Source organism: Eleutherodactylus coqui, chromosome 2 (assembly GCF_035609145.1).
Source record: "Eleutherodactylus coqui strain aEleCoq1 chromosome 2, aEleCoq1.hap1, whole genome shotgun sequence".
NCBI classification, from domain to species: domain Eukaryota; kingdom Metazoa; phylum Chordata; class Amphibia; order Anura; family Eleutherodactylidae; genus Eleutherodactylus; species Eleutherodactylus coqui.
This window is the reverse complement of record NC_089838.1, coordinates 260,823,813-260,846,869: the sequence shown is the minus strand read 5'-3', so window position 1 is coordinate 260,846,869 and position 23,057 is coordinate 260,823,813. Positions and strand designations below refer to the sequence as shown.

Here is a 23,057-nt window from a genome sequence, read left to right as displayed (position 1 = left end):
ACACTGTGGTAATCCTGGGCTATTATCTCACACAACTAGTCTCAGGAATAAAATTAGATGCCCCTCCTTTGGTCACTCCATTTGTTCAAGTGAGAGACTTAACATGGAGTCTAAGAGTGACCTTCACTCTATACATTACCACAATATACATATATATACACCAACATCCACTTAAAATGGAGACACACTTTTCACCTAGGCTGGACTGTGTGGAGGGTGGAGCAAGACCTGTTCCTATTGTTCTTCCCTCCCATCTCCTTACATCACCTAGCTCCACCCCCTGTGGTCTGGCTCAGCATTTGGTCATTTTTGCTTCATTTCGTTTCTGGTTACCGGACAGTATACACCATATAACACAGTCTAACTCTCATACAGGTCCTTCCATTTATACACACACATAAAGACAAAAACATTTGCATGTCAGTTACTACTTTTTTAAGTGTCAGTACTTCCTCACTTGTCTAAAAGTGTCGGTACTTCCCAACCCTGCTTATTTCCCCCCGTCTCAACTACTTCTCTTATACCTATAAGAGGCTCCCATCAGGGATTTTATCCCCTGAAAATTTTAGGCTTCCCTGGTACAATTTATACCATGCCTTCCTGAGATCGGCAAGAGGGTTTAATATTCTGTACTTCCTCACCCTGCATATTTTACCTCGTCTCTACTACTTCTCTTATGTTTATAAGAGGATCCCATCAGGGGTTTTATCCCCTGAAAATTTTAGGCTTCCCTGGTATAACTTATACCATGCCTTCCAGAGATTGGCAATAGGGTATCATATTCTGTACACTGACCATGCAAAGTAACAAATAAAGACAATAACAGTTAAACACCCGCACAGCATATTCAGCCCACCATATGAATTCTTAAAAAGCTTGAAGATTTATAAGAGGCATGCACTTCTTACCCCTCGGACAGGAAAGGAGCAGCCAGGAAGCACGGATAGATTGTGGCAAGATAAAACCTTACCTTACTGCGCAGTTTTTGTCAATCCGTGGTTCCGAGTGGCTCCTTATCCCATCTGGGTCCGGGGGGGTTCGAGGTGTAGGTGGTCCTCTTGTTCCATCAAGCCCCGCGTTCGGGCGCCAATTAATGTTAGGGAATTCAATGTTCCGTCAATATGCTGTGAGGCTCCAAATCAAAGGTGGTTATGGCGGCCGCCGTGAGAAAGCTATGAAACACAGAGATCAGGCCTGTGTCTAGAAGCAATCTGAGTTTATTGTGTACATTGCCTTATTCTTATACAGAAAATAGTAGGCGTATCAGTAGGCTAGTGCTACAGAGGTTGACCTGTTTTACTGGTACATAATTTTGTCTTCTCTATAAACAATGCTTTATTTGTTTGTATGTAGACATCGTGTCTGGTATCCTGATTATCATCACACTCTACATTTTAATCACATGCCCTACCTAGACAGCAGTAAAAAACAAAGCTTTCCATACAACCTTTTGATCAGTGTAACGAGATAAACAAGCTCTTGGAGACATGATGGACATTTAAGATTACACCTCTACTTAATGTAATTAAGTACTAACCTAAATGTACAGGAGCTTTTTATAGGACACAGAATAGAGTGTACAATTTAGGCCTACAGCCTCCGGAAACGTATATCAAAGATACATACATATATAAATTAATATGTTCATAACCCTCACATCTGGAATGCGTCTCCCTTGCCAGGGAATGCAGGTGCTTCAAACAAGTGCCAAGCTGCCTTTAACAGCTAACAGCGGACACTGAAGAAAACTCAGATCCCTGCTGTTTAATTGCAGCATGTAAAGGGTTAATATGACCGCAGCATTTAAAAGGGCTGGCAGAGGGGGGTGTCTCCCTCTGTCACACATCAGACCCCCATGATGTTATCGCAGGGTCCCAATGTGTTGCTATGGCACTCTGGAAAAAGGACGGCTAAGGGGCAATCAAATAACTATGTATAAATACATGAGGGGACAATACAAGGATCTCTCCCATGATCTGTTTATACCCAGGACTGCAACGGTAACAAGAGGGCATCCTCTAAGTCTAGAAGAAAGCAGGTTTCATCACCAACACAGAAGGGGGTTCTTTACTGTAAGAGCAGTGAGACTGTGGAATTCTCTGCCTGAGGACGTGGTGATGGCAAAATCCATAGAGGAGTTTACGAGGGACTAGATGTCTTTCTAGACGCTATTACAGGATATAAACATTAGGTGACCAGCGGGTTTGTAGTTTCGGGTCTTACAATCAGGTAGGAACTATCAAAGGTTGATCCAGGGATTATTCTGACTGCCATTATGGAGTTGGGAAGAAATTTTTCCCCCAAATTGGCTTCTGCCTCTTGGTTTTTTTTTTTGCCTTCCTCTGGATCGACAAGGTGGGTTGAAACCGGCTGAACTAGATGGACGTGGTCTTCATCCAGCCTAACCTACTTTGTATGTTACTATGAGGCTTAAAGATGGTCTGCCAGTTATGGCGGTACCTGAAGCTCGGCCTCTGGCTAAGCTTCATAGGCTTTATAACAGTGTTTCACAACTCCAGTCCTCAGGGACCGCCAACAGGTCATGTTTTCAGGATTTCCTCAGTATTGCACAGGTGATGTAAGTATTGTCAGTCCTCAGACATTGCCACAGGTGTTCTTACTATAGGAGATCCTGAAAACATGACCTGTTGGTGGTCCCTGAGGACTGGAGTTGGGGACCCCTGCTTTATAATACACTGTTATACTGCAGTAAAGCAGTATATTATAAGAGCAACGAAAAGTGGAGACATTCAAGTCCCCTAGTGGGACAAAAGTAAAAACCCCACCTTTCCCCTATTAGTATGTAATATATATATAAAAAAAAAAAATGCTCGCAAAAGAAAAACCTGCTACATATTTCATATTGCTGCGTTCATAATGATCCAAGTAAAAAAAAAATAGTATGTTATTTAACCCGCAGCGCTATCCAGGAAAAAGGAAACACAAAAATTGTGAAGAAAATAGATCATTTTGCTAATTCACCTAAGAAAACGTGGAATAGAAAGTGATCAAAAACTTGTATTTGGTATAGACTTTGGCCAGGCTCACACGACTGTAAGTGTAAAACGCTGTCTGGACAAAGCACTGTTTTACCGCTGTGGGGCCGGCCTATCACTGCGAAAAGCAGTGATTCTGGGCTGTGAATGACAGTGTAATCTCCCGCACTCTCATGCGCTGTCTTCCTTTTTTATTTTCTTTGCTTTAATTTCTCTTTCTGTCACTATAAGCAGCAGTGTTTATTACGCGGCCATAGAGAATAGGGCTCGATTGTGCGTAATACTCAGTAAAGTAGAATATTCTATGTTTTTTTGGGTTTTTTTTACGCGCGTATTCTGTGCAATGTAGTTTCATTGACTCCATTCAGTGCGTATTGTTCATGCATACATTGCGCGTGTAATACGCAATGAAATTATGGTCATGCCAGCCTGCCCACACCGTGGTTCTGCAGAAAATCTAATTCCTAGTATGCTATGGAAAAGTGCTTCTTCCTGAACACTTGCAGAAACTAATTGCGATTTCCACAAGCGGAGGAAAAAATCGTAGCGTGCTCTATATTTGTCCACACAAGCCATCCGACCCGAGGCCCATCCGCAATTGAAATTGCGGATAGGTTGCGGGTACTCTCGTCATCTGTACTGCACATGTCTGACAGCGGCTCCCTGCAGCCATCCGCAGTACATAGAAATGACAGATATGCGGGTCGCCGGCCGGGCACAGGGTTGGATTCTGCTGCGGGTGGAATCTGACCAGTTTGTGTGCAGGCAACCTAAATGAAGACTAGAGCTCCCCCTTCAAAAAACAAGCCCTCACAGAGCTCCCAGAAAAAATAAAATACAGTATATACCCCAACTTGTCCTGCAATATAACAAGCCCTATACAGCTATGTTGCTGGAAAAATTAAAAAGTTATGGTTTTAAAAATAAAACTGAAAAGTTGGTCATTGGGACATAAAATGGGCCCATCCCTAAGGGGGTAAAAAGGGTTCCATACAAACATAAATATATGTTGCAAAACATCAGCTGTGTGTGTGTATATATATATAATATATATATAATTTTCATTCTCTATCTCTCACTGTAGGCAGCATAAAGTGGTGGCAGGTGCGCTGATTTCTGCGGTCTGTCACTTCTAGGATAATTTGTAGTGGCTTTCAAGAACTTACAGGTTGTTCCTGCAGCTGCCGGCCTGCTACCCTCTGTGGTTAACACATTTCTCAGTATGCAGTGTAGTAGCTAGAAAATGGCAACTGGAGCAGAACTAGCAGCTCCTCATGAATACAATGGACTTGTCTCTTGCTGGGAGCTGCAGGGTGTGCCCCGGATAGGACTGCTTCCATTGACTTCAATGGAAGCCGTCCGTGCAGGATCCGCACAAAAATGGAGCATGCTGCGATTTGTTTTCTAAACCACAAGGTCTGCAAAACAAATCCGCATGCTTCAATCCATTTACGGACGCCCATGTTTCTTTATGGGTGGCTTGATTTTCGGATCTCCCGTGCGGTTTTCCTGTGTGGATTCCGCAAATCAAATTTGCCTATGGACATTGGGCCTAAATGTGAAACTTGTGCTGAACACTCAGCAGAAGGGGAAGACACAGAGGGAAAACACCAGTGCTTTGTGGGGCCGCGTAGAATTCAAAGACGCAGCATGTCCATTCTTTCCCCGATTACGCTGCAGCCTCTCTCCTCTCTATGCTGCAAAGCCTCTCGAACACCCACCGCCTTTCACGGGTTTGAAGCTGCATTTCCCCCGTGGAAATCTCGCTGTATTTCCGTGCGGTCATTCCATGAGATTTCCGCGGGCTTTCAGTCCTGTGTGAACACAGCCTTATTCTCTGCAGTGAAGAATCTGCTGCAAGATCCGCATTATTTCCGCATCAAATACTGCTGATCTACAGCAGACTTCACCCCTTCCATTAAAATGGTGAAATTGGCTGCAGATTTGCGCCAGAATCCGCTTCGTGTAATCATACCCTCAGTGTGACCCGTTATTAAGTCAACTATGCTGGGTTTTTTTTGTTTTTTTTAGCATTCTTTGATTTATACAACCTTTTGATCACTTTCTGTTGTGTGGTTTCTGGGAATTAGCAAAATTACCTATTTTCTCCATATATTTATTTTTTTGTGGGTTAAATAATGTACTTCTTTACTTTGATCATTATGCAGCAATAACAAATTTGTAGAAGGTTTTTCTTTTGTGTTTGTGTGTTGTTGTTTTTTTTTCTTTTAACATAACTAAGGGTGGCTTCACATGAGCGTGTTTTTGTGCGTACATGGGTGCGTACATAAGTGCATACCCATGTACGTGCATAAATGCAAGTCCGTGCATTGCCTTCAATGGAGACACGGCTGCTGCCGGCGGCTCTATTGAAGGCAATGATCTGCCGGCACCCCTTATATGTGAAGCTCTTCCCTGAAAAACAATTCAGGGGTGCCAGCAGACCATTGTGTTCAATGGAGCCGCCGGCAGCAGCCACGGCTCCATTGAAGACCATGTGTGCATTCCCTATGGTGCACGCATGTCTTATCTTTACAGCCACACACCTGTAAAACACGAACATTTGAACAAACCATAGGGAATGCATTGTTTCTAATAGAAGCGTGTTTTTGTGCACGCACAAGCACGCACAAAAACATGCTTGTGTGAAGCTACCCTAAGGGAGGAAGGTGGTGTTTGGACTTTTTTTTAGCCTTTTACTTTTGTCCCACTAGGGGACTTGAATGTCATCACTTTTTGTTGCTGTCATAATACACTGCTATACTTCAGTATAACAGTGTATTATAAAGCCTATGAAGCTCCGCTATTGGCCGAGCCTCAGACGCCGCCATACCTGGCAGACCTGCAGGCCATCTTCAAGCCTCAAAGTGCCATAACAACACAATGGGACCATGCGATCATATCGTGGGGGTCCGATGGGTGATAGAGGGAGACACCTCCCTCTGCCAGCCCTTTTAAGTACTGCAGTCACATAAAGCCTTTACATTCTGCAATCAAGCAGCAGGGATCTGAGTTTTCTCTGCTGTTAGAGCAAGTGCCAAGCTGCCTTCAACAGCTAAGCATCTGCTTTCCCTGGCAAGGTAGACTCCTCTAGACACATTTATCTAACCTTACACCACCTTATTAGTTGAGTTATTTTGCGCACATTGTTGTATTCTAAGCCACGCCCCTTCATGCCAGACTACTTTCCGACCAGGCAACGCCTCTAAGTCAGATGGGGTACAAAGTGTCTGTAATACATAATGTGGTGTAAGGCATATACACTAGCTCTTGGAGTCAAATGAAGCCAGCATTCAGTTGCGTGTAGCTTAGTAAATCTCCCCCAGTGTGTATCGTTGATGACTGTGCGGTTATTTACGCCATTTACTTCTCTCTCCTGGTACATCCAGATGACGTGGTTAGAAGACAGGAGGCATTGGCTGCAGCCAGGCTGAGGATGCAGGCGGAGCTCAACGATCAGGCCGAGAGGTATAAAGAGAGGCAGAAACAGGTGGGTAGTCGTAAGTGTCTCATGTGAGTGAGTGACGTCACCGCTAAGGCCTCATGTCCGCGGGCGTATGCGCAAAACACTGCTTGTAATGAGCTGCATATCCCTGTGTATTAAAACTCCTTTGCGCTTTTTTTTTTTTGCAGTGTATGGCTGCGGATGCGCCGCGTTTCAATACGTGTGCAAAAAAAACCCAAAACGCAACAACTTTTTGGATTTTTATCACTCCATTGCATGTAACAAGCAACATCCGTTTCACACGCAGTGCTCACACAACCAGTTGTGTTAGCATTGCTTATTCACACACACCCATAGAGATCAATAGGGCGGTACGCACGTAATGCGCAATAAAATAGAGCATGCTGCGATTTTAATTATTTTTTTCCTCACACTTATTGGCGCACAGTGTCCGCACGCTGGTGTGCATGCATCAACAAAAATCCATTGACTTTCATTGACTCCATTCACCGTGTATCACACGGCCGTGCATCACACGCGTAATATACGATGAAAGATGTATGTGGACATGAGCCCTAACTCATTGTTTAGACAGGCAGATCATCGATGTGAAACACTGAGCAGGAAGTGTTTAAGCGCCACAATAAGTGCACGAGCCAGCGATTTATTTTTAGTCTTGCTGAAACTGTACAAAATATGAAAAGTGCGCGATTCTTGTTTAGTCGTTGGTTCACGTTTAAAACGAACGATTATCGTTCCAAAAAATCATTAAAATGAGTAAATGATGAAAGTATGCCAGATTGGATTCAGAAAGGAATGTTTAACCCCTTAGTGACGAAGCCTGTTTGCGCCTTAGTGACGGAGCCAAATTTTGGAAATCTGACATGCGTCGTTCAACGTGGCATAACTCCGTAAAGGCTCTACATATCCCAGTGATTCTGACATTGTTTTTTCGCCACATGTTGTACTTCATTTAGATTGTAAAAAGAGACCGATATAATTTGTGTATATTTATTAAAAGTACCAATATTGGAAAAATTTTGAAAAAATTGTCATTTTTTCACATTTTCAACCGTAATATCTCAAATATGTCCAAACATACTGTACAAATTTTTGATAAGATATGTATTTCCATCTGTTTACTTTATTCTGAATGCACACTTGAAAAACTTTTGTGTTTTTTTTTAACCATTTAGAGGACGTACAAATTTAACGTTACTTTTCAGCATTTTGAGGAGCACTTTGTTTTCCTGCACCAAGCCAAGTTTGCAGAGGCTCATAAGTGTCAGAATAATAGATACACCCACAAATGACCCCATTTTAAAAACTACACCCCTTAGTGTATTCACTGAGGGGTGTCATGAGTATTTTGACCCCACCAGTTCTTTTCAGGAATTAGTTCAATTTAGGGGACAAAAAATAAAATTTCATATTTTTGCAAATATGTCATTTTAAAGACATATTTTTTTCCTATAGAGCCCATGAAAATGAGGATTTACACACCAAAATGGATACCCCCGTTTCTCCCGTGTTCAGAAACATACCCATTGTGGCCCTAATCTTATGTCTGGATGCATAACGGGAGCCAAAATGAAAGGAGTAGTCGGTGTCTTTCAGAACATAAATTTTGCTTGAAGGCGTTTTAGGCCCCATAGCACTTTTGTAGAGCTCTTGAGTGGCCAAAACCAAAGAGAACCCCCACAAGTGACCCCATTTTGAAAACTAGACCCCTTAACGAATTTATCTAGGGGTGTACTGACCATTTTGACCCCACAGTTTTTGAATGAATTCAAGCCAAGCAAAAGGAAAAAATTGTGATTTTCATTTTTTTGTCAATTCTGTCATTTTAAAAACAGCTTTTTTTGTACAGCACACGCATGAATGAAGCCTTTCATCCCAAAATGGATACCCCTGTTTCTCCCGTGTTCAGAGACATACCCATTGTGGCCCTAATCTTATGTCTGGATGCACAATGGGGCCCAAAACGAAAGGAGTAGTCGGTGGCTTTAAGAACATAGATTTTCCTTGAAGGAGTTTTAGGCCCATAGCACTTTTGTAGAGCTCTTGAGCGGCCAAAATCAAAGAGAACCCCCACAAGTGACCCCATTTTGAAAACTAGACCCCTTAATGAATTTATCTAGGGGTGTACTGCCCATTTTGAGCCCACAGTTTTTGAATGAATTGAAGCAAAGCAAAAGGAAAAAATTGTGATTTTCGTTTTTTTGGCAATTCTGTCGTTTTAAAAACTGCTTTTTTGGTACAGCACACACATGAATGAAGACTTGCACCCCAAAGTGGATACCCCTGTTTGTCCCGTGTTCAGAGACATACCCATTGTGGCCCTAATCTTTTGTCTGGATGCACAACGGGGCGCAAAATGAAAGGAGTAGTCGGTGGCTTTCAGAACAGAAATTTAGCATGAAGGTGATTTAGACCCCATTGCACACTTGTAGAGCCCTTGAGCGGCCAAAACGACAGAGAACCCCCACAAATGATCCCATTTTGAAAACTAGACCCTTAACGAATTAATCTAGGGGTGTACTGTGTATTTTTACCCTACAATTTTTGAATAAATCTAAGCAAAGCAGTAGGAAAAAAAATACAATTTTCATTTTTTTGGCAGTTGTATCAATTTAAAAACTGTTTTTTTTGTACAGCACACATAGGAATGAAGACTTTCACCCCAAAATGGATACCCCTGTTTGTCCCGTGTTCAGAACCATACCCCTTGTGGCCCTAATCTACTTAAAGGACGCATGGCTAGGCCTATAATGGAAGGAGCACCCGTTGGATTTCAGGGTACAACGGAATAAATTCCAGGCCCCATTGCCCACTTATAGAGTCATTGAGCGTCCAAAACTATAAAGACCCCCACAAATATCCCCATTTTAAAAATTAGACCCCTTAACGAATTCATCTAGGGGTGTACTGCGTATTTTGACCACACAGTATTTGAATAAATTTCAGCAAAGCAGAAGAAAAAAATTACAATTTTCATTTTTTTGGCAATTTTGTCAATTTAAAAACTTTTTTTTTTGTACAGTTTACATAGGAATGAAGACGTTCACCCCCAAATGGATACCCCCGTTTGTCCCGTGTTCAAAAACATACCCATTGTGGCCCTAATCTACTTACAGGAAACATGGCAAGGCCTGTAATGGAGGGAACACCAGTTGGATTGCAGGGCATAACTGAATAAATTCCAGGCCCCATTGCTCATTTGTACGGAATAAAAATTGACTCCCTAAAATCCCCCCCCCCCACGCCCTTTTCGGCGTTCCCCAAATCTTAGATAAAAGTAATAATGTGAACTGTGTAGTATTTCCAAAGACGGGTAATTATGGAGGCTGGTTGGGATGGGCACATGGGGCAATAAAACCGGGTATCCCCCCTCCTCTCATGCTTTTTGGGAGTCATTTTTTGACCTCAGCGGCGGGGATGGGGTGTAAAAAGTGGCGCTCTGTGAGTCTCCGTAAGCTTGATGAGGTGCGGCGGTCTCACACAGAAGGCGCTCAACAAGGTGCTCCTGGAACTGCATGAAGGCGGGCGTTCCCGGGGCTTCTTGTAAATTGCGTATTACAGGTAGCGGTCTGAATAACGCCGGGCTCACGCAGCCGTATGGGGAATCCGCTTGTGGAGGCCCGCAGCGGATCCCGGCTGTGAGCCTGGCTGTGACCCTGCGTACGGCCGCGTAATGTACTGCGCATAACTGCGTACTTACACGGGCGGTCATGCGCAGTACACTTTTTTTTTTTTGTTGTTTGTATTTCCCGCACCGTCGCTTAGCGATGACGCGGGTACCTGCAGCCCGTACACAATGTAGTTGCGTATGGGCTGCGGATATATCCGCGACCATGGAGCACAATGGGCTCTGTATTGCCGATATCCGCGGTAAAATAGAACCTGTTGCGTTCTCTTTTCTGCGAGTGGATTTCGCAATTCCAACCCGCTAATGTGAGCGGAATTGAGTAATCCAATGCGATTGATCTGCGTATTACCGCTAATCAAACGCATGCGGAATCCGTAATTCCTATCCGGTCATGTGAGACCGGCCAAAGGTAGATCGCTACCATTTTTTCACGTGATCGGGGACCACTCAACGAGGCCACCCGTCACTGCTCCAGGCTCTCGGTGACCGTTGGTCGCCGAGAGCAAGGAGATATTAAGTTTCCTGGGCTCCCTGACTCCTGCGCATGTGTCCGGTGTTTTGCCAGCGGTCGCATGCGCAGAATACGGGAAAGTTCACGGAAGAAGATTGCGTCGGGGTGTAAATATGGAGGCCTCTGGTAAAAATTTTTATCTCCTCTCACCGATCGCATCAGTGAGGGGAGATGAAGCTTCACCTTTTTTTAACTTTTACGTGACCGCCATTATCCATTGGATAACGGAGAACACGTGATCAGGAACCGCTCACCGCGGCCCTCCGTGAAATCTCCAGGCTCTCGGCTAAGTTTTGTAGCCAGGAGCAGGGAGATTTTAAAAAACCACGGCTTTTGCGCATGCGCCTGCCACATTGGTGACGGGCGCGTGCGCAGAAGCTGGGGTGAGGTCCACGGATAAATCCGCAGGCCTTAGGTACGTTATTTCATCCTCCCTCACGGATATGATCCGTGGGGGGAGATGAAACGCAAGCTTTTTTTAACTTTTTAAAACTTTTTTTTTACTTTTTGCACTTTTTTTTTTTTACCTTTTACCCCTTTTTTTTTTTTTTTTTTTTTTACTTTTTGCACTTTTTTTTTTACTTTACATGATCACTGTCATCCATTGGATGACAGTGATCATGTCCCTGGTGACATCCCTCTGCTCTTGGCTACACATGGCAGCCAGGAGCAGAGCAATTTTGAATTTCCCGGGGCTCGAGCCCCTCTGTGCACGCGCCCGATGTCAATCATCGGGCGCGCATGCGCAGACGGGGATTTCGGGTCCCGGGACATCGGGACATCGCAGAGGACCGGGGGTGAGTATCTTCACCTCCCCTCATGGATCCGATCCATGAGGGGAGGTGAAACTTTACTTTTGTTTTACTTTTTAAACTTTTTCGCGATCACCGCTATCGCAATGGATAGCGGTGATCGCGGGCCCGGGGACCGCTCACAGTGGTCCCCGGTAACACCTCCTGGTTCCCGGCTACCTTCAGGAGCCGGGAGCCAGAAGATTTTAAATTTGCCGGGGACACCCGGGCTTCTGCGCGTGCGCGTGACGGCATCGTCAGGCGCGCATGCGCAGAAGGCCGCCGGCGGGTCCGGGAGGACCAGATCTCCGGGGGACACCGCCGACAAGCCGTGTGAGTATTTTCAGCTGCCGTGATGGATCCGATCCATCATAGCAGCTGCATTACTACTTTTTAACACTGTTTTCTTTACTTTTTTGCGATCGGCGCTATTCATTTTATAGCGCCGATCGCAATGCCGGGGGGGACTGCCCGCATCCTAGGATGACAGCTCCATGCTGTCGGCTACCTGCGGGCACCGACAGCATGGAGCTGTCACGTCCTCAGGCCAGTGGGCATCAATCCAAAGAGGATGCATAAAACTACGTCCTCTAGGATTAAGGCCCACTTTCTGAGGACGTAGTTTCCCGATGGGGCCGTCGTTAAGGGGTTAACCCCTTCCCGCTCCAGGACGTAAGGGTACGTCATGGAGCGTCGGGGTATGTATGAAGAGAGGTAGCGGGCGTCAGCTGTTTATTACAGCTGACACCCGCGGGCAATAGCCGTGATCGGCCGATCGTGGTTATTAACCCTTTAAATGCCGCTGTCAATTCTGACAGCGGCATTTAAATCCCCCGAACAATGTTCGGGGGTCCCGTACGCCCCCCGCGGTGAGATCGGGGGAGCCGTGCAGGTGTCATGGCAGCCGGGGGCCTTCTGAAAGGCCCCAGGGCTGCCTTAGCAGACTGCCTATAAAGTCATCCCCGTGGGGTGGCTTGATAGACTGCCTGTCAGAATGCAGTATGATGTAATGCTATAGCATTATGTCAAACTGCAGGAGCGATCAAAGCATCTCTAGTTGCAGTCCCCCAGGGGGACTTTAAAATAAAGTAAAAAAAAAAAAAATCAATAAAGTTTTATTAATTGTAAAAAAAAAAAAAAAAGGTATAAAAGTTTAAATCACCCCCCTTTTGCCATATCTATTATTAAAAATCTAAATCCTAAAATAAAAATATGTATTTGATATCGCCGCATCCGTAAAAGTCCGATCTATCAAAGTAGCGCATTATTTTTCTCGCACGGTAAACATCGTCTGAAGAAAAAAAAATGAACGCCAGAAATGCACTTTTTTAGTCACCCTGTCTCCCAGAAAAAACGCAATAAAAAGCGATCAAAAAGTCGTATGTATCAGAAACTACAGGACATCCCGCAAAAAATGAGCCATCGCTGAACTACGTCGATGGAAAAATAAAACAGTAATTGCGCGCACAAAATGACTGCAGAAAATAATTGAAAAAAATTAAATGTCTTTGAAAAAATAAAAGTAGTATAGTAAAAAAAAAAACCTATACAAGTTTGGTATCGTAATCATACTGACTCATAGAATAAAGCTATCATGTCGCTTTTGTTGCAGTTTGTGCGCCGTAGAAAGAAGATGCGCTGAAAGATGGCGGAATGTCATTTTTTGTTTGTTTTTTTTTTCATTTTACTCCACTTAGAATTTTTTTTTCAGTACATTATATAGCACCATTGAAAAATACAACTCGGCCCGCAAAAAACAAGCCCTCATACAGCAACGTCGATATATAAATAAAGGAGCTACGATTTTTTTTTGAGGGTGGGGAGGAAAAAACGAAAATGGAAAAAGGGGCCGTGTCATTAAGGCGTTAAAGGGAAAAAAGAAATTCTACCTCTTAGTTTTTTTTGCCTTCCTCTGGATCAACATTGGGGGGGTAATAGGCTGAACTGGATGGACACGTTTTGTTTTTTTTGTTTGTTTGTTTTTTCGGCCTTACATACTATAAAATATACCAGTTGGATCCCTTAGTCCACTGAATGGTTTGTCCCATGAATAAAATATATTGCCTTACCTGTGGATAGATAAGCTTCTCTGATCGTGAAAACGGGAGTCTGTAGTGTCCCAGAAGGAGCGGAGCAGTGGTCACGGGTGAGCATTACCCCTCTTGTCCTCTCTAAGGGCTCATGTCCACGGGCAAAATATGATTTAAGATCCGCAGCGGATCTCCCGCATGCGGATCCGCATCCCATAGGGATGCATTGACCACCCGCGGGTAGATAAATACCCGCGGATCGTCAATAAAAGGGATTTTAAAAAAAATGGAGCATGGAAAAATCCGGACCATGCTCCATTTTCGTGCGGGTCTCCCGCGGGGACGGCTCCCGCGGGCTTCTATTGAAGCCTATGGAAGCCGTCCGGATCCGCGGGAGACCTAAAATAGGAATTTAAAGTATTTACCATCCGGCGCGGGCGGGGAAGGTCAGCTGTTCCTCACGGCCGCATCTTCCTTGCTTCGGCTCGGCGGATGTGCCCGGCGCATGCGCGCGGCACGTCGGCGACGTGCCGCCGGCGTCAGGAATTCATCCGCCGGCCGAAAATGAAGATCCGGCCGTGAGGAACAGCTGATCTTCTCCGCCCGCGCCGGATGGTAAATACTTTTAAATTCTTATTTTCGGCGCTCATGTCCGCGGGGCAGGAGGGACCCGCTGCAGATTCTACATGTAGAATCTGCAGCGGATCTGATTTTGCCCGTGGACATGAGGCCTAAAGCTGCTTTTACACTGAACCATTATTGTTCAGATTCCCGCGATCCAGCAGTAATCTGAATGATATCGTTCAGTGTAAGTGCAGCACCGACTGAAGGACAAGTCGCTCATTTCTTGTTCATCGTTCAGTTTGTGCATGTAGAAAACTGAACTGCCTGCTTACTGTGAATGGAGCCGGACAGGATGCAACGATCTCCGGCCAGCTTCACCTCCATTCACTAGCGATGCTCGTTCCAATTATCACGGGGATGTGCGGTCAGACATTTGTTGCCTGACAGATTGTCCCATGCAAAAGCACCCTAAAGGCCCATTTATACGTAAGGATTATCGCTCACGATTGGTTGAAACAACTGAAAATTAGCAATAACCGTTACATGTAAACACCGGCATTGTGCAGTTTTCGCTTGAACAATGATTTTAAGGTGTACTTAAAATTGATCGTTCAGCTACTGAGAGATAAAGTATCTCTTAATAGACTGCACGCTCTTATCTCCACGGGAAGCTACAGATAACATTGTAATCTGCCACCAGCCACAGGGAGAACAATGCAGCTGTGTGCACAGCTAGCCATGTGATTAATCACATGCTGAGCTCTGCAAACAGCTCATGGAGGCCCTTTTACGTGCAAATGAAGATAGTAAAGTGTTAATGGGCATTAATACTGTGCAAATAGATCGCAAAAGCTTTCAGTCCTTTGAAAGATTATCTTTGCATGTAAATGGGCCTTAAGAGACTGCTAGAGACAACCAAGAGCTTGTACTCTATCTCTGACAGCCCAATTGAAGTTGATGGGGTGATAATGCACACTCATAACTGCTGCATTCATTCTAGGACACTTAGCCTGGGTTCACACGGGGCGGATTCCCGTCGGAAATCTCGCGGTTTAGCTGCAGCAAAAACCGTGAGATTTCCGCCGTGAGAACCGCCGCGGCTTTGAAGCGGCCCGGCCGCAGCGGAATGAAAAAAAGAATGGACATGCTACATATTCTGAAACCGCGGCTACGGCCGCCGCAGCCGCGGTTCCAGCCGGACTTACCGCAGTGGATTGGCCGTCCCGTGTGGATGAGATTTCTGAGAAATCTCATCCACATGGCTGGCTAATCCCGAGATTAGCGGCCGCGGGCGGATTTGCCGCGGCAAATCCGCCTTGTGTGAACCCAGCCTTAGGACCCATGTTCTTGTGATCACTGAGGATCCTGCCATGTGATAAGTTCTTTTCATGAGTCAATCCCTTTAATGGAGTTAGATTAAATCGACACTACAGCAGATTGCTGCTGCACCTCAGTGATGTCCCAGGGCTTGGACCCGCACCAATGCTATCTGCTGATATGTGTAAAGATACAAAATATGTGCATTCCACATATCATTCACATCAGATCTATCCAATTTTCAAAAGCAACAGCAATCTGATGTCTCCGGGTCCTGGCAGAGAGTGCTGTGCAGTCTGCCACTGGTTCCAGTGTAGGGGCAAGGGTGCGATTTGGTAATATTGTGTACCGGTCTGTTATACATGTTAATGGCGGATTCAGGGTGGCCATAGACGTTAGACAGTTCTCAGCCCCTCTAATAATGATAATAGAGACACATAATTCTTCTTTTATATACAGAATGGCAAATTCCTCCTTGGATCTTGTACAGACCATTACACCCTGGGGTTCTCTCATTGCCTGTCTGGTTTTATACAAGGTTGCTTGGACTTTAGTAAATGAGCACAGATGACGGGAGACGTCTTGGCCGGGTTCCTCGGTCTACATAACAATAGTCATGTTGGCAGGGAAAACTGCTGGCTCATTTACCCAAAGCAAACACTGACAGCCAGGTCCTGGCCACGTCCCCTTCTACACAGAGCAGCCAGGACTGTGGGAATGTGACCGAAGCCAAGTGCAATGCCAGATAGAATACATTGTATTACTGCAGGAAACAGCGGGCATCTGCGCTCAGCTCATACTCCCAGGACCACCACATGCTCACGTATGGAGGGACGCAGGCAGGATAGAGGCCAGTTGTTACAGTAAAGAGTGGAAGTCGAGGTTTGGGAGTCTTACTATATCCAAGAGCGAGTGGATGACCTCATCATAATTAACCCTGTCCTGTCCGTATTGCCTTTTGGGGTATATGAAAAGAATAGTGGGGTGTGGACCATTTTCTGATGGAAGAGCCGCTCTAGTGAAGCTGCATTAAGATGACCGTTCAGAAAATCGCTCAAATGAGCCAAGCTGAACGATAACCGGTCAGTTTAAACACGTGCCATCAAGAATTGGGATGTTCTCATTCGTTGTTCAGTTTCAGACGGCGTAAAAATCAGCGCCGGCTCGTTCTCTTGTCGTGTTTAAATGCTCATTGTTCAGTATTTCACATAGGAATTCATGGAAAACCAAACTTTTCATTCAGCATTTAAGGCCTTGTTTAGGATTTGATGTGATGTAGGCTGCCTAAATCCTCTAACATTTCACCTCCAATACAAGTTAATGGGGAGATTTAAACCCTGTTCACACGCTGAAGAGAAGTTTTTCTCCGCGGACCCCTATTACATTACCAGAGTTTGTAGTCTGCGGATCTGGTACTTGGGCAGCTGCAAAGACTGTACTGTATATTAACCCTTTCCAATCCAATTTGTATCCCGGTTTTCCTAGGGAGCTTACTCTTTTTCTGCTGTTAAACAACAGTGCTATCTGCTGGCTAAAGCCAGTACTGCATGAGGTGACATGTTGGATAGGCTCTGACAACAGAGAGGCTGGCAATATACAGTAAGAGAACCCCGACGGATGTCTTCCAACATCGGAGCTATACAGCCTTAAATCATAATGTCTTCAGAAGTCAGACAGTGGATTGGAAAGAGTTAATAGGGAGCTACTAATGATGCTTAAAGGAATTGTTATATTAGTAATTCTCTATAGTCTGTCTTGCAAGGAGGATGCAGCCGACAGTAGTAGCATTAACCCCTTAATGACCAGCCCATAGTGTTTTTACGTCCTGCCCAAGTGGGCTTTATTCTCTGAGGACGTAAAAACATGCGTCCTACAGAGAATAAAGCCCCGTGGGCTATGGACGTGACGGCTCCATGCTGTCGGTGCCCGCAGGTAGCCGACAGCATGGAGCTGTAATCCCGGGCTTGCGCCGATCGCAATAAAGTGAAAAAAAGTACAAAAAAAGTTAAAGAATTGAAATTACTCACCCGCCTTCTCCAGGGTCTTCTGCTGTGACGGAGTCCTCCCGGACCCGCTGCCGCTCTTCTGCGCATGCGCGCCAGACGATGACGTCACGCGCATGCACAGAAGCCCGGGAGCCCCCGGCAAATTTAAAATCTCCCGGCTCCTGAAGGTAACCAGGAGATGTTACCGGGGACCGCGATCGCCGCTATCCATTGGATAGCGGCGATCGCGAAAAAGTTTCAAAAGTAAAAAAAAAAAAGTGGTAGTTTCACCTCCCCTCATGGATCCGATCCATGAGGGGAGGTGAAAATACTCACCTCAGGTCCCACGATGTCCCCGGTGTCCCGGGACCCGAAGTCATTTTGACATCGGGTGCGTGCACAGAGGGGCTCGAGTCCCGGGAAATTCAAAATCCCTCTGCTCCTGGCTGCCATGTGTAGCCAGGAGCAGAGAGATTATACCGGGGACATGATCATGGTCCTCCAATCGATGCCAGTGATCATGTAAAGTAAAAAAACAAGTGTAAAAAGTAAAAAAAAAAGTTTAAAAAGCGTACGTTTCATCTCCCCTCACGGATCATATCCGTGAGGGAGGATGAAAGTACATACATAAGGCCCCCGGATTTATCCGCGGACCTTACCCCAGCTTCTGCGCACACACCTGTCGCCAAAATGGCGGACGCATGCGCAAAAGCTGTGGATTGCCAGGATAATTAAAATTCTCCCTGCTCCTGGCTACAAAACTGAGCCAAGAGCCTGGAGATTTCACGGGGGGCGCGGTGAGCGGTTCCTTGTCAAGTGTTCGCTATTATACAATGGATAATGGCGATCACGTAAAAGTTTAAAAAAAAAAATTGAAGTTTCATCTCCCCTCACTGATGCGATCGGTAAGAGGAGATGAAACTTTTTACCAGAGGCCTCCGTATTTGAATTCCACAATTCTGCTCACATTAGCGGGCTGGAATTGCGTAATCCACTCGCAGAAAAGAGAACGCAGCAGGTTCTATTTTACTGCGGCTATCCGCAGCATAGAGCCCATTGTGCTCCATGGTCCTGGATATACCCGCTGCCCATACGCAACTACGTTGTATACGGGCTGCGGGTACCTGCGTCATCGCTAAGCGACGGTGCGGGAAATACAAGCAAAAAAAAAAAGTACTGCGCATGACCGCCTGTGTGAGTACACAGTTATGCGCAGTACATTACGCGGCCGTACGCAGGGTCACAGCCGGGCTAACAGCTGGGATCCGCTGCGGGCCTCCCAAGCGGATTCCGCCTACAGCTGCGTGAGCCCGGTGTTATTCAGATCACTACCTGTAATCCGTATTTTACAAGAAGCCCCGGGAACGCTCGCCTTCCTGCAGTTCCAGGAGCAGCTTGTTGAGCGCCTTCTGTGTGAGACCGCCACACCTCCGCAAGCTTATGAAGACTCACGGAGCACCACTTTTTACACCCCATCCCCGCCACTGAGGTCAAGAAATGACCCCCAAAATGATAGGAGGGGGGATACCGGTTTTATTGCCCCATGTGCCCATTCCAACCAGCCTCCGTAATTACCCCTGTCTTCGGAAATACCACACAGTTCACATTATTTCTTTTATCTAACATTTGGGGAAAGCCGAAAAGGGTGCGGAGTGGGGGGGGGGGGGGTGATATTTTTAGGGAGTCAATTTTTATTCCGTACAAATGAGCAATGGGGCCTGGAATTTATTCAGTTGAGCCCTGCAATCCAACGGGTGTTCCCTGCATTACAGGCCTTGCCATGTGTCCTTTAATCAGATTAGGACCCCATTGGGTATGTTTCTGAACTCGGGACAAACAGGGGTATCTATTTTAGGGTGAATGTCTTCATTCCTATGTACGCTGTACAAAAAAACCTGTTTTTAAATTGAAAAAATTGCCAAAAAAATTGAAAATCGTAATTTTTTCCTTCTGCTTTGCTTAGATTCATTCAAATACTGTGGGGTCAAAATTCGCAGTACACCCCTAGATGAATTTTGTTAAGGGGTCTAGTTTTCAAAATGGGGTCGTTTGAGGGGGTTCCTTATCGTTTTGGCTGCCCAATGGCTCTACATGTGGGCAATGGGGACTGGAATTTATTCAGTTGTACCCTGAAATCCAACAGCTGTTCCCTCCATTACAGGCCCTGCCATGTTTCCTGTAAGTAGATTAGGGCCACAATGAGTGTTTCTTAACACGGGACAAACAGGGGGGATCCATTTTTGGGTTAACGTCTTCATTCCTATGTACACCGTACAGAAAAAAACGTTTTAAATTGAAAAAATTCTCAAAAAATTTAAAAAATCGTAATTTGTTTCCTTCTGCTTTAATAAGATTCTGTCAAATACTGTGGGGTCAAAATGTGCAGTACACCCCTAGATGAATTTGTTAAGGGGTCTAGTTTTCAAAATGGGGTCATAAGAGGGGGTTCCTTATTGTTTTAGCCGCTCAATGGCTCTATAAGTGGGCGATGGGACCTGGAATTTATTCAGTTGTACCCTGAAATCCAACGGGTGTTCCTTTCCTTATAGGCCTAGCCATGTGTCCTTTAAGTAGATTAGGGCCACAATGGGTATGTTTCTGAACACAGGACAAACAGGGGTATCCATTTTGGGGTAAAAGTCTTCATTTATATGTGTGCTGTACAACAAAAACCTGTTTTTAAATTGAAGCAATTGCCCAAAAAATGAAAATCGTAATTTTTTTCCTACTGCTTTGCTTAGATCTATTCAAAAATTGCAGGGTTAAAATACACAGTACATCCCTAGATGAACGCGTTAAGGGGTCTAGTTTTTAAAATGAGGTCATTTGTGGGGGTTCTCTATTGTTTTGGGCGCTCAAGAACTCTACAAGTGGGCAATGGGGCCTAAAAGGACTTCAAGCAAAATTTATGTTTTAAAAGCCACCGACTGCTCCTTTCATTTTGGGCCCTGCTGTGCATCGAGACATAAGATTAGGGCCACAATGGGTATATTTCTGAAAACCGCACAAACAGGGGTATCCATTTCGGGGTACAAGTCTTCATTCACACGTGTGCTGTACAAAAAAAGCTGTTTTTAAAGTGACAGAATTGCCAAAAAAATGAAAATCACAATTTTTTCCTTTTGCTTTGCTTGAATTCATTCAAAAACTGTGGCCTCAAAATACGCAGTACACGCCTAGATAAATTCGTTAAGTGGTCTAATTTTCAAAATGGGGTCATTTGTGGGGGTTCTCTATTGTTTTGGGCGCTCAAGAACTTTACAAGTGTGCTATGGGGCCTAAAAGGTCTTCAAGCAAAATCTATGTTCTGAAAGCCACCGATTACTCCTTTCATTTTGGGACCCGTTGTGCATGCGGACATAAGATTAGGGCCACAATGGGTATATTTCTGAAAACAGCACAAATAGGGGTATCCATTTTGGGGTGCAAGTCTTCATTTATATGTGTGCTGTACAAAAAAGCTGTTTTTAAAATGACAGAATTGCCAAAAAACCGAAAATCACAATTTTTTCCTTTTGCTTTGCTTGAATTCATTCAAAAACCTTGGGGTCACAATGGGCAGTACACCCCTAGATAAATTCGTTAAGGGGTCTGGTTTTCAAAATGGGGTCATTTTGTGGGGGTTTTCTATGGTTTTGGGTGCTCAAGAACTCTACATGTGTGCTATGGGGCCTAAAAGGTCTTCAAGCAAAATTTCTGTTCTGAAAGACACTGACTACTCCTTTCATTTTGGGCCCCGTTGTGCACTCAGATATAAGATTAGGGCCACATTGGGTATATTTTTGAACACGGGACAAACGAGTATCCATTTTGGGGTGTATATCCTCATTTTCATGTAAACTATAGAAAAGAATGTCTTCAAAATGACATATTTGCAAAAATATGAAATTTTACTTTTTCTCCTCTAAGTTGAATTAATTCCTGGAAAAAAAACTGTGGGGTCAAAATACTCCTGACACCCCTCAGTGACTACATTAAGGGGTGTAGTTTTTAAAATGGGGTCATTTGTGGTGGTAGCTATCATTCTGACACCTATGAGCCTTTGCTATCTTGGCTTGGTGCAGGAAAATAAAGTGTTCCTCAAAATGCTGAAAAGTAATGTTAAATTTGTACGTCTCCTAAATGGTTAAAAAAACATAAGTTTTTCAAATGTGCGTCCAGAATAAAGTAAATAGATGGAAATATATATCTTAGCAAAAGTTTGTACAGTATGTTTGCACATATTTGATATATTACAATTGAAAATGGGGAAAAAACGATATTTTTTTCAAAATTTTCCCAATATTGCCACTTTTAATAAATATACACAAATTATATCGGACTATTTTCACCACCTAAATGAAGTACAACATGTGGTGAAAAAACAATATCAGAATCACTTGGATATGGAAAACTTTTACGGAGCTATTCTATTTTAAAGTACACATGTCAGATTTCCAACATTTGGCCTGTTCATTAAGGCGCAAACAGGCTTGGTCACTAAGGGGTTAAGTGCATCACTCCGCCGTTTGTGGTTAGAAATTGTCCACTTGTGAGAAATGTCAATGGTGCTGATCATGTGACCATCCCTATTGACCGGACGAGAGGTAAGGAGAACATAGTTGGCCAATCACAAACAGCGGAGTGATGCACTCAATGTCGCCGCTGTTGGCTGCATTCTCTTTGTGAGCCGGGCTATAATACATACCGAGCAGGGATTCCAAGTGAACATATATTGAAGACTAAAAAGGCTAATGGGGTAAATATGAAGTGAAAGCGTAAAAATAGCAACATTTTTAAATCGAGTTGCTTTTGCAGCCACTTATCTTGTGGCGGGAGTAGATTCTTCTGTTCTCCTGTAAGTGTCAGCCTTCAGTCTCCCCCAATGCCCATATAAATGCCAGCCACTGGCATTCTTTCATGCTTTGTGCAGCTCAGTTAGTTTAAATGGTCTTTAATCTAAGAGGCACTGATCAGTAAAAAAATAGCAATTGCACTTCCCAAATTAGATGCACTTAATTTGGAGAGTCGATATTGCATTTAATTCTAGAAACGTCTTTTTAATCCTTTGTTAATGTGTGCTCAGGTACTCGTGCTTCTGTGTGAGTGACGGTCTAGAACAACATCGAGCGGTCTCCTACAATGCAGACCGTTGTACTGACATTGACATCAGTGCAAAAAAACTAATTGGGAGTATAAGAAATGATGAAAAAATAAATATAATAAAATAATCTGTCTGTTTCAATATTTGACTGATAAAACAGATATTAATTCAAATGATGTAAACGGCCAATTGATCTGTTTTGAAGTCTCACCAGGCTGAAGATTAGTCTCATAATCAACATTATCAGAACAGAAGGGGAGCTATATTTAATTCACAAAATTGGTTCAAACTTCACATGATTTTTGTATGCAAATGCATGACCACATCGGCCACTTAAGGCCCTTTTACACACAACGTTGATCGCTCAAAATTCATTCAAATGGCTGATAACCGTTACATGTAAACGCAGGCAGTCGTGCACTATTCATTTGATCGTCATTTAGCGTGGTTTTTTAGCTGGCATAAAAAACCTTGTTTTATCACTCAAATATCAGTCCATTTGAATGGAATTCGTCCAGTCTTTTGAGCGATAATTTTGTTTGCCTTGCATACATAATGAGTACACTGTTTCTGCAAGCAAACCAATGCCAGGAGGAGACAATAGAATCCTGCCGGCCAGATAACCCTCGCATAAACACACACCCAGCTGAGCAAACAACTCGTGGAGGAAATGCAGATGATTAAAA

At 44.3% G+C, this 23,057-nt stretch overlaps 1 protein-coding gene across 1 annotated transcript in view; it reads left to right on the top strand.

Moving 5' to 3' along the window:
• Positions 1-23,057, top strand: part of SELENOS (selenoprotein S) — a 40,488-nt gene that overhangs the window by 13,045 nt on the left and 4,386 nt on the right. The window contains exon 3 of the mRNA XM_066592879.1: positions 6,386-6,486. Within this exon, the coding sequence (XP_066448976.1) occupies positions 6,386-6,486 (101 nt within the window). The remainder of the gene's footprint in view (positions 1-6,385; positions 6,487-23,057) is intronic.